The sequence below is a fragment of the Trichoderma evansii genome (genome assembly GCF_050947405.1).
Source record: "Trichoderma evansii strain SZMC 28006 chromosome Unknown GGI43scaffold_27, whole genome shotgun sequence".
Classification (NCBI taxonomy): Eukaryota; Fungi; Ascomycota; class Sordariomycetes; order Hypocreales; family Hypocreaceae; genus Trichoderma; species Trichoderma evansii.
The window spans coordinates 64145-79661 of NW_028145179.1; the positions used below are offsets into that span (position 1 = coordinate 64145).

The following is a 15517-nucleotide window of genomic DNA, read 5'->3' on the forward strand; positions in this document are numbered from 1 at the left end:
CGATTCAAGATTGCTCAGGTTACATTGAAGTATAGTTTTCGCCCCCCTGAGAACCGCCATAACGGCCCACGGTGGCGATAGTGAATGACGCTCAGCGTTACTTATTGGAGCATTATCTATATGCTCCTGAATAGTCTCACCAAAGACTCGAATAACTCGTGTGGCAGACAAAACGGCTCTGTTTTTTTCGATCGCGATTACTTCAGGCATACGATTGGACATGTCGAATCTGGCCATTTGAAGATATAGAAATGATCTATTAAATTAGAAATCTTCAATACGTATTGGACGATCTACTCACAGGATTCCTATTAGGATGCTCTGGCAACGGCGTCCCGGAACTTTCGCATCTTCCTCATATACCATAGCAAGGAACCGCACCAGTTCGAGATCCAGGCTAGCTAACGTCTCATCCCTCGTTGGGCTTGCTGAGTGAATCGCGAAGAGAGCACGATCGAGTAGGCGGATTGATTCAAAATTGGAAGGACAACGAGACTCCATCGCATCGTCGGTATAATCTTGTGTTGGCCAGATCGGCTCTAATGCCCGGCCTACATATTTCTCGATCATAAATGCAGCTGGGTAGTTGCATTCGAAAAGTGTTAGCCGTTCTAAGAGAAGAATAATCCAACTTAACGTGGGTGTACCCACTCGTAAGTCATCAACGGAGAGCTCTTCGGATATTATCCCTAGCAGCTGGGCCATGCTTCTGCAGCTGTCTATCACAGAGTATGCGCTATCCATTGCACCTTGTCCATATTCATAAGTTGCGAACAAGAGTCCCGCTTGGACGAGGGTCACTGAGTACTGCTCCAGCCGAGCTTGAGAATAGAGGATCCGGACCGCTGTAGCCAATACTTCGCGAAGATTTGGCGAGAGGTGGCTCTCTGTCAGACAGAGGCAAGCCACAGAGAACAGAAGGCACGCTACGTCGAGGCCCGACTTTGTTTCTAGCTGCCGAAATACAGCATGGAGGTCTTTCACGCCGATAATCGGTAACCATCGATATACATGGGTCGTATATATGGTACCTGCTGTAGCTAACACGCCATGCTTATGAGCTTGTATAAATTCAAGCAACACCAATACCTGATGGTCGGCGGTACGCAAAGCCTCCCGTAAAGACCTTATGTCCTTATCCCAAAGCTGCTCTTTAGATTTGCTGGGGTTGGGAATGAAATCTCTCTGTTCTGGGTAACTGCACTGTAGCATAAGTCTAGAGCGCGGAAATCAGGCATGTGCTACAGTTATTTCCGGGTCAGAAATTGTCACTAACCGCTGGCAGCGTATGCATTGGGGTGCAGAGCGGTCACATCTCTGCTTTCTATCTCTGCAGGAGAAGCACGACTTCGGCATCAACTTCGGACGCTGATTTGAGGCCATGTCTGGTGACATGGACTTTTACCCAAGGTTTGCTAGCTTTAGGTTTGTGGATCGACCCAAGCCGGACCTATCATCGAGGTAATTTTAGTCCAGGATCAAAGGCAGTATGGAGAACTACGGTTATCTCCGAATTAGTATCTGGCTTCGAGCTCGAAATAAAATGGTTCTATTGTACAAAGTAGATACTATGGTGGTTGAAAGTTGTCGAGAATTGTTCTACCTTTCTTGTTTAACGGCGATTGGTAAGCTTGCGAGACTGACTTCGTCGGCCCGTAGAATGCACTCGCCTGGGCTTGAAATTGAAGACTAGTAGGGGTCGGCTTTTAGCGTCAAGTGCTGGAGATTTGTCGTGCCTTTGATGGCGATTGGTAGACTTGTGTGACCAACTTCGTACTACGGAGTACTTTACAGCAAGCCCCCGCAAAATACCCTTGGGAAAGTCGTACCCTTGGGAAAGTCTAACAGGGTTTGTCCGTTAGACAGCGCTAAAAGCCGACCCCTGCCATTCCACAAACGTTGATTATCTTCAACATCCGACTGATGACAAGGTTGGAAACAATTATGCTAGAGGAACAGGGCAAGTTTAGCCGGCTCCAACATGTTTCACAAACGACATCTTTTGTAATGATTTAAAATTGATTATGAATCAGAAATGGTCTGTAATCTTTTTTTTTATCCATCTTGAACGGCGAGGCCCACCATGATCTCCTCGACAATGGCCCGCATGTCTCGAGGTGCTCTGGGAAGATAGCGCATATCAGTTGATTCCTAAGAGGTTGGTAAAATAAGTTATAAACAACAAAGATTTCCCTATAGTCCTCTTTTACTTCCTCCAGACTCATAATCACATCATGTCTACTTTATACCAGGCGTGGCAATACCATCCCGTTTCTTCGAGCCATGACGAATTCGATCCGGACATTCTTCGAAACTTGTGTCTGAGAGACGTCCAGAAAGGCTGCCCTGGCCCAAAACAAGTACTAATACGCATTAAGGCAGCAGCGCTCAACTTTAGAGACTTGCTCCTTATTGCGGGCTCCCCGAAATACCCGACTCCCACCGCTACAGGTCTGTCCATAGGCAGCGATGGGGCCGGCTTCGTCGAAGCTGCAGGGCCAGGCAGCAGATGGAGCGTTAGAGATGAAGTTATCTTCAGGATAAGCGGTTCGTAGAAGGAGGGAGAGGTAGAAGCCTTTGATGGCACAGCCCTTGGTAGCGGTAATACGTCGGGGACTCTGCAGCAGTATCGGCTTTTTGATGATCATTGGTTAGTAAAGAAGCCTCAGCATTTATCTTGGGAGCAGGCAGCGACCATTCCCGGATGTGGTGGAACCGCGGTAAACGCGCTATTCCATACAGGAGTGGCAGATGGCCTCGATCTCACAGGAAAGACCGTCTTGACTCAGGGAACTGGCGGCACCTCATGTTTTGTCGTCCAGATCGCAGCAGCGACCGGAGCGAGGGTCATATCCACTACGGGTTCTGAAGAGAAAATAGAATTTCTCAAGAGAATTGGCGCACAAGACGTTATCAATTACAAGACTCATCCGCAGTGGGAGGATGAGGTTCTAAAACTCACTGATAATAGAGGCGTGGACCTTGTCGTGGACGTTGCAGGCGCCGAATCCATTGAGCAGAGCATCAAAGCCTCACGATTTGGTGGGACGATTGCCATGGTCGGTTTCATGACGCCAAGCAAACAAACCAATCTCATTATCCCAATTATTTTTGGGGCGAAGCACAGCAAGTCACAAAATGCCCCCCTCTTAAGTGCACTAGAACTGACTTGAGTAGTCCATGGACTTGTTGCCTCGAGCGAGGAAATGAACCTGCAGCTGGTTGAAGTGATGGAACGATTCAATATTAAACCAGTCATCAGCCACGTTTTTGATTGGACGGAGGTACATAAAGGGCTTGGTGTTTTAATGGAGCAAACAGCTGTGGGCAAGATTGTCATCAAGATGTAGATGTCACAAATGGCAAACTCTCAGAGTCCACATATTCTCCCTGCACCTGCCAATTTAAGCTCTAGATCAACCGCTCACGGTAGTTTAGCAATCATAAGACGTAAATTATATCACAACGGTATAGTCGACTTGTATTATATCATGGGAGATTTGGCTACCAGGGGTCGTGATCCTCTGCCATTGTTGCATTGTTTAAGCCACTGGCTAACCCGGCATGTGATTTAGCAAAGGGCGGGCGAGTAGGGTGTGCGAGTAGTGGGCTGGTGATAGTATTTATTGGTGGGTGGCGTGGGACATACTTTGATGGAATTGTTATTTCCTATGCTTACAGATCTTCCATCAATTACATAGCTATATGGTAATAGGTGACTCGATCGGAGACTCTAGTTTAATTAGTTGCGGATGATGATACTGCAGTTCGCTCCAATAATGTAAAGGGTCGAAATACAATCCACTCATGTCCCGCCTATAACAGCACAAGATCCCAAGTAGGATGACGATTGAAATGATTGCTACTAAATAGCAGCCGGTTTCAGCAGCTTCAAACTTAGATTAGCCACTTGGTACGCCAGTATCTAAGAGCCTCCACCTTCCTTCATTAGGTAGGTGCAAGTTGGCTGCATAAAAGAATCCAGCCCGAAATCCTCTAGATGCCGGCAGATTTTCTTAATGCTTTGGCGACTTCCATACACAATATATCCATTCGTAGTAGATGTGGATCTTGAAAGTTTGACTATGGTTCCCCCACTTAGCTTTGTGTGTCTTTCAGGTACTGCTGTTAAGAGCTACTGAGCGTACATTGCGAAGTGAGAGATCACAAGGGCCTACAGGAGCGTGAAATACACATCACATTGCAGGGGTCGATAACGGGTGTGGCCTGCTTAGCAACCCCCAGCAAGAGCACTACTATGGCGAAAACATGTTCGGCTATTTCCCTAAAAGCTTTTAATGCTCAGGTGCCCTAGGAAGCTGCCCCGAATATTTCATCTTCAACATCGTCATATGTCTCGTGTTTGAGGAGCACTATTCCACAGACAACTATGCATCAACCACGGTTCGAATATGGTCTTACCAGGCAGTACCCATTCAGGTGGTTTACTCCTGTTACTATTATGGGCGGTATAATTTTACTTGTAGTGTTCTCATTCCTCAATCTCGGAGCCAATGCCTTCGACACTATTTCGGTTTATACTAATGATCCAAATGGCACAAAGTCAGAGGAGCTAAACCAGTAGGAATTCTTTTAACAGGTGAAACAGATACCAAGGCTGACCTACGTAGGTGGTATATGAAAGTCCCATTCAACTAGGGTAGCACCTTCAAACCTGATTGCGAGCCACGCCAACTTTCAGTTGGAGACCAGTTCTTTACAACCAATCAGGGCTTTTACTATACTTTGAAGTCTATAAGAAAGTACGTACATGTTTTACCATCACTTAGCTATCTCAATACCACTCTTCAAGAGTGCATAACTAGGAGTGTTGAAATCCGACTACGCAATCTAACATTCAACCTGATGCTACCATGGCCATTTCCTGGGGCAGTTCAGAGCTCTCTGCTACGGTAGAGTGCACTGTATATGCCACAAAGATAGGCTTTGTCGATCTGACGATGATTCTTGAATTCACTGACTCCGACCTTACACTGGGCTACCCATTCCCTGCTACGGCTCCATTTGTCATCAGTGACAACTACACCACCCGTGCGAGTGTATGGTGGGGCACCCGGCTGCTGAGTACTCACTGGACTGGCGCCTTGAAAGCTATGGCAACTGCTCCACCACTCTCCAATGGCAGGTTTTGGATAAGAGGAAGTTTTACGTATGCATGGTCCAATAAGCAAGCACAGCAGAGGTGAGCACCTATAATTAAGCTCTGATTCCCAAATGTTAATCAGCTACTGGCGGAGTTATATGCGACAACCCAACTACTGCCAGTTCTATGATACTCCCGCCTCATAGCGATGCATCTATTTACCTTAATGAGAGCTACCAAGCTATAACGCCGCTTGTAGGAAAGCTTGGGACCCGAAATGCAACTATTTACACTCAGTACTCTTGCATAGTCCACCAGAGGAAAATTGTTGGGATTATTATTGTTGCGATCTTGATTGCAGACTTGGTATTTTGAAAGCAGCTTGGACTTTGTTGAAATGGACGGCAGGTTGGATGCTAAGCAGACAGGACCCGAGAGCCATATTCTGTGAAGGCTGTGCTAAAGCCGTATACCAAGAGACTAACCTAGGGACGGTGAAGCTGGGAAATACAGGAGCGGAAGGTGTTAAACAGCGGCTTCTTATTGACACTAATTAAGCGAAGAATATCACTCAGGGATTCTATGTGCGCTGCCATTATGTTCGGCATATCCACAAACGAAACCCGTAATTGAGGACCGTTGATCTTAGTTCCTTAAAAATTATGTTCCCCATAAGAACTAGATATATTTTAAGAGGAGTAAATACTCAAGCTGTAGTTAGGATACAGTCAGGAAGACTTGAACAGAATTTTGCTGCTAAAGTCAGGCTGGATTACCAGGTAGCATCTCGCGCAACCAAACCTTCTCAAGCGACAGCAGCGGGATGTATTTTTGTCGGAATCAAGATTGTGAAAGCATTATTCGTATTATCTAAAAAATGCGAAACAGTTGTCTTTGGCATTTAGAGCCCACTTCTAGAAATTTATAACAATTCAATTCACTGTGTAAGCACCAAATCCTTTTTCGATATGGCAGATATAAATATAAATTTAATAAATGGATAAGCAAAATTTGCTGCTTTGCTCGAATGACTCAAAGATTACCCCAGCTGGGGCATAAAACAAAATTAATTACAAAGTATACCTGAATGTCTGCCACCGCTCAAAGTCTGTCTTATCACTAAATTCGGTTCTAAGTACCTCATCTGCGCCACCTCCCTCTCTAGCAAGTTTCTCGTCACGTCGATTATTTTCATGTCTATACCATAGGTACTGCAGAATCGGAACAATGATCATCAAAGCATAGCAGCCCACTAGTTTCAAAAGATTAGATGTCAGTTATTATATAACGTTGTAAATGAAAGACCTACTGAGCATTCTGAAGGCCAACTCATAAACTGGTGCTTGGCTATCGAGAAAGAATTCTAAAACGTAGATTAGATAATATTCATAGATTCCTATTTTTAAATGCTTACGAGGGCCCGCAATGAGTCCAGCAGCCCATCCTGCGAAGATGATGCCAGAAGCAGTCGATTTCTTCGTGTTTCCTGCATAGTTAGAAGCCATTAATCCAGTACTAAGCGTAAAGGACATTGTGTGTCTAGTCAAACGTTAGTTGATGCAAGTTGTGTCGGTTAGGCCATGGTACTGACGTAAAAGTAAGATAATAACCTGCCAGGCGGCCGGCTCGGTTGCTTTCGGGGAGTGTATGAAGCAAAGATGCACCTATCAAGGGTGGTATAGATACCAAGATCGAAAGAAGAAGCCGAATATTGTTGTGATGAGATGCAATATAAGAGAAAATGAGGAAAGTACCAAGCTGAATGACTGCAGCCGGACACGCGGAAATAATTGTCGTTTGTAAGGCTGAGAAGCCGAAACCTTCTACAATTTGACTCGAAAACTAGATAGATGGTTAGCTTTACATGGATAATGGCCAATAATGGGTCACTGACCTGGCTGGCAAATGTTGAAGGCATAGTGTTGCCCCTGTATGGAGACTCGTCAGCGCTGTATCAAAATAACGGAGGCATATATAGCTCACACTGCAGTCACAAAAAAGAAGGTAGTTTGGGGATCTCTCAATGCCTCCACAAATTGAGACCATTTCCAGTGATTGTCCGTAGAGACAGTCTGATTATCCCTCACTCTGTCTCTTGCGACTTCTCTCTCGCGTGGAGTGAGCCACCTGGCATTGGCATAATTGTCGGGCATAAGATACGCCAGTATAAGCGCAAAGACGAAGCTGAAAGAGCCAAAGAAGAGGAAGAAAATCTTCCACGTAGCTATTGATGAGTTATGTACTACTGATCATTAGCGGGAGATTGAACATATAGGAGTTTCAAGTATCAAGATCTTACTTGACCCAAGACCGTATGAGATGATACCACCAAAGAAATTTCCAATCTATAAATAGTAAGATTCAATGATAACGCATGAAAAAACAAACTGAGGATACAATACGTACCGGTGTCCCACCGAGCCAGAAGGCGGTCCTGAATGCTTGTTCCGGTCGAGTCCACCAGTTACTTGTGACGATGACGAAGACTGGTCCGATGATGCTCTCGACCAGCCCAAGGAAAAATCGTGCGGCCGCGATACCCGCGAAGTTAAAGCATAGGGCTAAGTTAAAGTTTAGCACTGCAATGAATCGACGTGAAATTGCGACATACGTGTAAGTAACACTATACTTGACCAAGCCAGGACTGCTGACGCAATAAGCTTCCCCGTATGTTGTGGCCATTTGTGAACGATTTTGGCCCATACGATCGACCCGATCATATAACCAATATAAAAGATGCTGTGGGGTCATTAGCTTCATTGTGAAAGGCAAAATGGCGAGGTGTCTGACCTTCCCAGCCAGCTAAATTGTGAGCCATGAAGATTAAGTGACTGTTTCAGACCAAAGATTGAACTATAGTTGATAAGAGTCTTATCCAGAAACTACAAAAAGAAGGTCAGCATTAATCGGTAGTCACCATAGAGAAGTGACGAACAGAGAAAATGTAACAGCCACACAGAAGAGGCAAGATGATGAAGTCTATCTTCCTTTTGACACGAGCTGCTTCTTCTTCGGTAAAGAAGACCTGTTCAGACTCGTTTGTGAGTTTTCTATCCATATATTCACCCATGGTAATATCTTCAACATGATTGGTGGGCACATGAGCGTCTTCTTTGTCCATGTTTCCAGATTCTGTCGAATGCCTTGTGGCAGAGATGTCCGTAGTAGTCATGATGAATAACGTAGTGTGAGACTTCTGCAAAGTCATTCAATATGGCAGCGTCTGTGATTTATCGGGCGACGAAAAGATAGTGGAAGAGATGCATATTAAAGTAATTCTTCAGCTTGTTCGAGGCATGTTAGTGCTGTCATTCCCATGAAGCTGAAAGCAATAGTCTATTGTTAATGGCGAGTTTAGAGCCGATAGTATCGGCTCTTTGATTCACGTGATCTTGTCGGCTCCTCCATTCCAGTCTTATCCCAGCCGTGGCGTCGCTGGCTTTGCCGACAAGCGATATCGAGGTCATGTGATCTTGTCGGCTACAGCTTTGTGTAAGTCGTGGGAGCAGTCGAGAGAGATAAACACCCCAGTATCGCTGCATATGTTCTTATGGGCGAAAGCACCTTTGAAACAGAGAATTTAACTATAGCTGATCTCATGGTATTATCCATTCACAATGGCAATCAGCAAGACACAACCCGCAGAAGAGCGCGTCCTTGAGCCGCAAATCACACATCTTTCCGACGTGGAAACCTCGCAGCCTGTGGTTCTAGAACCCTATCATGTTGATTTGCTCCCTGAATATGGATATGTCAGCCGTGAATATCTTATGAGTGGTATGGCTGCTGGTGAGCCTTATTGTACTCGCCTTCTTTTACGGTGCCCCGCAGACTCGGCCCAATTCAGCGGGTTGGTCGTGGAAGAGCCATCGCATCTATGGGGAGGGACAAGCATTTGGCGCCATATAAACCGCTGGTTAATGAGAAAAGGTGAGACCACGTATCCGACTAGGTATACTTTTAGCAGCAGCTGACAGGGAATTGGAACAGGACATGCATGGCTCGAGGTTGATTCACAGTCTCCTTCAGCGATTGGCAAGATCAAGAATCTCGATCCCGAACGATACAAGAACATGCATTTCATCGAAGGCCCCCTTGCAGATGATTTTATGGATACTATACCATTCATGACAAATGTTACACGGGAGATGCTGGAGCAATCATATATTGATTTTAAAAAGAAGTGGTGGCCTGCGACGACTCAATCTCCAGAGATTATTACAGCGGCTTCCTATGCCCTCCGTTCCGGAAAATTAGGCATCGCAGCCACCAGAGTAATCTTGACAGGCTTGTCTCAAACAGGAGGCGTTACCCGGCGATTCATTACACATTCGTCCCATCTCAGACTGCCTGACGGCGGTCTCCCATTTGAAGCGTTTATTCCATGTCAGTCTGGAGGGGCAGCCTTACCAGATGTTCCAGGAGCCAAGATAATTGAACTTCTAGGCGAATCAGAGTTCCAGTCTGTTCGACTGCCGTGTGGGGTCAGCGGTCAGATACTCGGTGTCTCTCATCGGCGGGCCGACAGCGATTCCTTCCGCCTCTATGAGATAGCAGGCATGGCTCATCGTGAATCCCGATACCCTTCAGACATTGATATCAAGCGATGGTCAGTCGCAGAGCTCAATGGTGCCAAATGGAGTACGTTTCCCAACTCTTTTATTTACCACGCTGTGTTCGATGCAATGGAACGCTGGACTAGCAATAAGGCTATTCCCCCTCCCTCTGGCTCTACTATACAAACGATTGGCTTGAGTGATGAGATTGCTCGAGATGAATATGGCAATGCGATGGGAGGAGTAAGGTCATTGTATACAGACGTGCCACTGTCTCGTATTGTTGCGGCTACCCCCAAGGGTCGACCAAACTGGTACTGTGGTACGTTGTTATCTTAATTGCTATCTTTTTATGAAGTTGGTTAACAGCCCAATAATAGGTTCTGAATGGGCTTTTACACCTCAAATTTTACAGAAGCTATATGGCACAGTAGCCAACTATCGCGGTCTTGCCGGGTTGGCTATTAGCAAACAGGTACGAGCTGGCTTTTTACTTCCGGAGGACGCCGAAGTCCTCCGACGCGAAACTATAGAAAGGGTTATGTTTTAGGATTTTCTTCCATCATTAGAATTATATAAGTCTATTTAGAGTATTGTTTTGCGGACGGTCACATATGAGGTATAGCTGAACATACTTTGAAGATGTTTACGCATGGAGGATATAGAGCGTGAAACTCTATACTGGTATTGGAAATAAATTAAACCCAAAGTTGTTAAGAGTGAACAATATGCCTGAGGTTGGCAAGGAAACAATGGTAATGTTTCGTAATATAGCACCATTTATATAAAAAATAAATTATCTATTGGCTTGGTCAAGATGTACACTATAGCATGGTATTTATGTACACTCGACAGTAGTAAGCACTTTATAAATTGATATTGCAACATACTCTACATTGTGTTCTGTCACTGGGTGGGATTAGTATTATAGTAAATATATTATAGGAAAAGACTAGGTACGTACAGCCTGTTACGGATATTCTTCCCGACGGCATAAGATATATGTGATAGATCTCTCTCAATGCTTGAATTTGATTTGGTTGCAAGCCTGTCATCGAAAACATTCCAATCTCCAAACATGTCAGCAGCTTTATATAATATATCATATTCAATGACATCAAATTGCTTACATCTGTCAATATGTGATCCCAAGAACCTGGTGTTTGGTATTTCAAGAGCGCGTCTACTAGTCTTTTTCGCATTGACTTCATACGGCCGCTCATGTGGAGCAAATCCCTTTGCCACTGTTGCTTCAAGTCTGCGTCTCCAAGTACTTTTGCCACAATCCTGGCTCCATTAACAGGGGAGGTTGTTATCTCAGCGCGAGATAGTCGTGAAAGCATGCTCAGAGTCTTGGATCTGGCGATTTCCGTCCGGCATACAACGTGAAGTACACCCACACGCTCGCCGTACAGACCGAAGTTTTTCGAGAATGATTGAGCTACCAACATTTCCAGCGATGTGTTATGGAAGAAGTGGCGTACCGACCAGGCATCTTCTGCTAAATCTCCGGTAGCAAAGCCCTGGCTACATATATATTAGCCCATACATCTGGTTGGAACTTACTAACACCACTTACTAGGCAACGTCAAAAAAGGGAACAAGCTTCTTCTGTTCGCAGACATCAGCCACGGCCTTCCATTGATCTCTTGTGAAATCAATCCCGGTAGGGTTATGTGCACAACCATGCAAGATAACAACGTCACCCTGTCTAGCTTTGAGCTTGAGGTTCGATATCATGCCTTCGAAATCGATGGTGAACGATTGCTTATCGAAGTATGGGTATGTTTGACGCTCAATTCCGCTGTCTACCCACTGCCAAATTTCTTGATGATTGATCCACGAGGGGTCTGATATCCAAACGGTTCGAGGGCGGCGAGCCCTGGCCAGAAACAAAGCTCCAAGATGATTTGCCCCAGTGCCCGCGATGGTCTGGATGGAGGCGATCGTTGCGGTATCCTCGCATGCTGCACCGAATAAGAGGCTTTGGGCATTTTGGAGTAGAGCGGTATGCCCGAGAAGAGGCAAATGTTCGTGATTTATAGTCGAGTCACTCATTAGACATTGTTTAGACTAAATAAAGTAAGTAAAAGCAGCGATTGCCAGGCAGCGATAGTTAAGGCTACCTTCTCTACAGATGGCAAGATCCATGGTCTCGCATCTTCATCACGGTAGAATCCGGGACTGAGGTCGACTTTGTAAGGGAAGTTATCTGCCTTGTATGCCTCGATCAAGGCAAAAGCGGCATCGGGTGCTGCCTCGGGGAGATTTGCGAATAGCGACATGGTGGCGTAACTCAATATGCTGCTGAATGAAATAGATAGGGCTGTCGACAAGATTCTCGTATAGGAACATGTAGTATATAAAAACCACTGTAAGTCGGCTGCGTGCGACAACGAGTATACCCAGTCGCTCCTCAGTTCATCCCGCCGAATCAAGTTTCGGCTATACAACATTTACGCCGACGCCAGATGTTCGGTGGTGGAGACAATTCGGTAGACCCAAGTTTAATAGCCTAAGCCTAAGTGCCGTGATGCTACCTCGATTACCTTGCATCTTCACCGAATCGAGCTGGCCAATTAAACCTACCATCACTTAGTCTAAGGTGTAGGCGGACCTGACTTTTCTTTTTATAAAACACTTGTTTTCTACCTGTTCAAAGTGGTCATTTCCGGCCCTTGTTTTCTTCTTCGTTTTCATTTTTATTCATTAATTTGGACGCCTTACAGTCCGTTGCATTCAATACCATGAATCAATCCATCATTTTGGACCGGCTTTCAGCTCTCGACACTACTATCGTGTCTGATGCCTTGGATTTTCTCAACCTCAAGGGAGCCACGTACGGCCTACTACCACTCTGGGACTGTCCCAAAATTGTGGGACGCGCCAGCACAATAAAAGTCGGCCCGAAAATTGATACCACTCCCACAGCCCATCTACTCACTCCAGTCATAGATGCGGTAGAAACAGATGATCGTATTCTTGTGATTTCTGGAGGAATAGATGGTATTTCATGCTGGGGCGATATTGTTTCCAATGCGTCGAAAGAGAAACGCATTCGCGGAACCGTCATCGATGGAGTGAGTCGCGACATCGATGGCAGCCGTGAGGTCGGTTACCCAGTTTATGGACGTGGCGTTACAATGATAAGCGCACGCAATCGAATGATACAAATCGAATCTGGAAACCCGCTGGAGATGCGAGGCGTTACTGTCCACCAAGACGACTATGTAATCGCTGATACCTGCGGGACGGTGTTTGTCCCAGCCAAGCACATCAGCGGGGTTCTAGAATTTGGTGAAAAGATCAAATACCGCCAGGCTCGTATGGTTCAGGCTGTTCGAGCGGGTCACCCAGTGTCAGAGGTTATGCACGACACGCAATTTGAAGCCATACGCGAAGATAGGTTGTCTCAGGCAGGCGTGGCATCCGTGACGGGTAACCCCAAGAAGGCCAGTGCTAGCGATAAAGAGTTGGTAGCGCTATTCACAGGGTTAGATACCCCTGGGGTCTCTGACGCGCTTGACAAACTTGGTATTCCTGGACAAGCCTTCAACATCATGCCTTTGTGCAGCTATAAAAAGGTTACTGTGGGACCGGCCTTCACTGTGCGTTATGTACCCACTAGCGACCCGCCAGGAAGTGTTGGTGACTTCATCGACGACGTCGCTGAAGGCGATGTTGTAGTTATCGACAACAGCGGCCGCACTGATTGCACCGTCTGGGGTGATATTATGACACAGTATGCCGGCTTGCGAGGCATTGCTGGAACTGTTATCGATGGCGTATGTCGCGATGTAACTCGTGTCATCTCCGATGAGTATCCGCTCTTCACCGCTGGACGGTGGATGCGAACCGGCAAGGATAGAGTTCAAGTTGGGGGTGTCAATGAGTCTATCGGAATTGGCAGGGTACGTGTTGAACCGCGCGATATCGTCGTTGCGGATTCCAACGGCATCGTTATTATTCCACGAGATCGAGCCCGTGAGGTAGCCGAAGTGGCGCAAAGGATTGAGAAAACCGAAGCCAGTATCCGAGAAATGGTCGCCGGAGGAGCCACAATTTCTGAGGCACGACAAAAGCTCGGTTATCACACGTTGCAGCGGAAGACATAAGGAATAAATATGAAATATTCTTCAGGTTGGTGCAAATTGAGGAGATGTTAATAGCGAAGTTGCATCGTTGGCTAAAAGGTTCTTCCACTTTACAAATCGAGATAAACTTGTGCTATTAAATTGTGAAGGGTTATTATATATCGCGGGCATTATACAAGATCTTAATAAGGAACAATATTCTTGAGACGTTTACATTAATTTAGTCCATGTTTCTCTCTTACTCGAACGGTATGTACTTTACAGTGAAGTTGCTCTAGGGTATATCCCTGTCCTATAGCCTTTAGATATTATGCCTAAGTATATAGTCCATTTCTTACAACTAGATTTAGGGCGTGTATATACGACTCCCTGTATGTGAAGTAAAGATCGTATTCTTCTCTAGCACAAGTTCATACTCTAGAATATATCATGATCGCGCAACTTGCAATTCGCTTGTATACCAGTTTTGGATTGCCCTTATATCGTAGCCCATTGCCACGGTATCAAACACTTTCAAATGTTCCTTGCACGACGCCCCGTTGTTTGAAAGTCGGCCAACCCATTTGCCATGTTTTCGGGCTGCGACTACAATTTTTTCGATAGCGTCGACAAACTCTGGCTCATCACCTCTCGCAGGAACATAACCAAGAATTGATAAAGCAAGGTCGTTGGGTCCGATAAAGACCATATCTTGGAAAAAATTAGTTCAATACTTCTCAGGGCTTTTTGCGTTTCACCACTGACCGACACCAGGTACAGCACAAATAGCGTCAACGTTCTCAACACCGGCTTTCGATTCAATTTGAAGACAGGTAATCAGCGTATCGTTTGCAGTTTTCAGGTACGTAGGGAGGTCGATACCATGAGCAATAGCCGGAAATGCCGAGCCCTGCCCTCGACATCCGCGTGGAGGGAATTTTGAATGGGACACAACAGCCTTGGCTTCTTCAGCAGTATTGATCTGAGGCACAACAATACCGCTTGCATCAATTTTAGTACCTATACATATTGGAAGGGATGTATGTCGCTTACTGTGCCCCAGCATCCAGAGCTCTCTTGATTAAATCTGGGTGGGTCATTCTTAGACGAACAAGCGGTGATACACCCAAGGCGGCAATAGCAGCAGTTGAGGAATGCATAGAATCATCGCTAATGTGCCCATGCTCGCAATCGATGATGATACCCTTGTCTGTCGTCAGTAGGAAATTAAGCGTAACATATGAGAGGAGCTAACATCAACCCCAGTTTGAGCTACAATCTGAGCTGTGCGAAACGACGGAAGCCCCAAAAAGGTCATAATCGGTTTTGAGTTGGCTCTGAGTGCATTGAGCAAGCGTAATTGCGGATTCCGAATATCGGCCGTCATAGTTGGTGTGTAAGATACCCTGCAGTAATCGGGATTTTTCAAAAACAAATTTCGCCCTTTCCAAAGCAATGGTAGAATTAAAATGAGGAGAAAAGAAAAAGAAAAGCGGATGGCACAATAATTAGTGATGCTGATGTAAGAATAAAATGTAAAGCTTTGGTTAGCAATTCCCTAATAAGAAATGGTCGCAAAAGATACAGGCAGAAATGGAATCAGAGCAACCAAAGAGGAAAACAAGAAATAATTGGTACTTAGATAAACCCCAATTCATCATACAGGCAAAACATAAGCATATGTACCTAGGTACTTATTGAATGTTTTATGTGCCGCTATGCCGTCTTGTATTTGGTGTCGGCTGGGTTGCCTTTTCGCCTTGATTGCCTTCGTTAAAGCCGCC

At 45.5% G+C, this 15517-nt stretch overlaps 7 protein-coding genes across 7 annotated transcripts; 4 read left to right on the forward strand and 3 right to left on the reverse strand.

Annotated features, from left to right (window-relative positions):
* Positions 1–2234: 2234 nt before the first annotated feature.
* GGI43DRAFT_425636 (zinc-dependent alcohol dehydrogenase family protein) lies at positions 2235–3173 on the forward strand (the record flags this gene model as incomplete). The annotated part of the gene is made up of 2 exons (XM_083208533.1): positions 2235–2528; positions 2559–3173. 2 exons carry the CDS (start codon positions 2235–2237, stop codon positions 3171–3173), a joined length of 909 nt encoding a protein of 302 aa, XP_083056299.1.
* A 1701-nt stretch (positions 3174–4874) lies between these two features.
* On the forward strand, positions 4875–5417 carry GGI43DRAFT_430668 (uncharacterized protein; the record flags this gene model as incomplete). Its single annotated transcript, XM_083209289.1, has 1 exon — positions 4875–5417. One exon carries the CDS (start codon positions 4875–4877, stop codon positions 5205–5207), a length of 333 nt encoding a protein of 110 aa, XP_083056300.1. The 3' UTR covers positions 5208–5417.
* A 661-nt stretch (positions 5418–6078) lies between these two features.
* On the reverse strand, positions 6079–8437 carry GGI43DRAFT_222385 (major facilitator superfamily domain-containing protein). Its single transcript, XM_083200378.1, has 11 exons — positions 8040–8437; positions 7895–7986; positions 7716–7843; positions 7511–7665; positions 7404–7449; positions 7088–7346; positions 6999–7032; positions 6696–6946; positions 6519–6643; positions 6414–6467; positions 6079–6356 (listed from the first exon to the last, which is right to left on the reverse strand). Exons 1-11 carry the CDS (start codon positions 8310–8312, stop codon positions 6175–6177), a joined length of 1599 nt encoding a protein of 532 aa, XP_083056301.1. The 5' UTR covers positions 8313–8437; the 3' UTR covers positions 6079–6174.
* Positions 8438–8631: 194 nt separating this feature from the next.
* GGI43DRAFT_222400 (uncharacterized protein) lies at positions 8632–10554 on the forward strand. Its single transcript, XM_083200380.1, has 3 exons — positions 8632–9034; positions 9095–9982; positions 10041–10554. Exons 1-3 carry the CDS (start codon positions 8722–8724, stop codon positions 10208–10210), a joined length of 1371 nt encoding a protein of 456 aa, XP_083056302.1. The 5' UTR covers positions 8632–8721; the 3' UTR covers positions 10211–10554.
* A 124-nt stretch (positions 10555–10678) lies between these two features.
* Positions 10679–11945, reverse strand: GGI43DRAFT_387742 (pyridoxal phosphate-dependent transferase; the record flags this gene model as incomplete). The annotated part of the gene is made up of 4 exons (XM_083203976.1): positions 10679–10708; positions 10791–11187; positions 11240–11733; positions 11787–11945. 4 exons carry the CDS (start codon positions 11943–11945, stop codon positions 10679–10681), a joined length of 1080 nt encoding a protein of 359 aa, XP_083056303.1.
* Positions 11946–12261: 316 nt separating this feature from the next.
* Positions 12262–14023, forward strand: GGI43DRAFT_222390 (ribonuclease E inhibitor RraA/Dimethylmenaquinone methyltransferase). Its single transcript, XM_083200379.1, has one exon. It carries the CDS (start codon positions 12408–12410, stop codon positions 13773–13775), a length of 1368 nt encoding a protein of 455 aa, XP_083056304.1. The 5' UTR covers positions 12262–12407; the 3' UTR covers positions 13776–14023.
* A 34-nt stretch (positions 14024–14057) lies between these two features.
* On the reverse strand, positions 14058–15301 carry GGI43DRAFT_416117 (Pyruvate/Phosphoenolpyruvate kinase-like domain-containing protein). Its single transcript, XM_083207236.1, has 4 exons — positions 14989–15301; positions 14787–14938; positions 14499–14734; positions 14058–14444 (listed from the first exon to the last, which is right to left on the reverse strand). The coding sequence occupies exons 1-4, from the start codon at positions 15118–15120 to the stop codon at positions 14182–14184; spliced, it is 783 nt and encodes a 260-aa protein (XP_083056305.1). The 5' UTR covers positions 15121–15301; the 3' UTR covers positions 14058–14181.
* Positions 15302–15517: the final 216 nt, after the last annotated feature.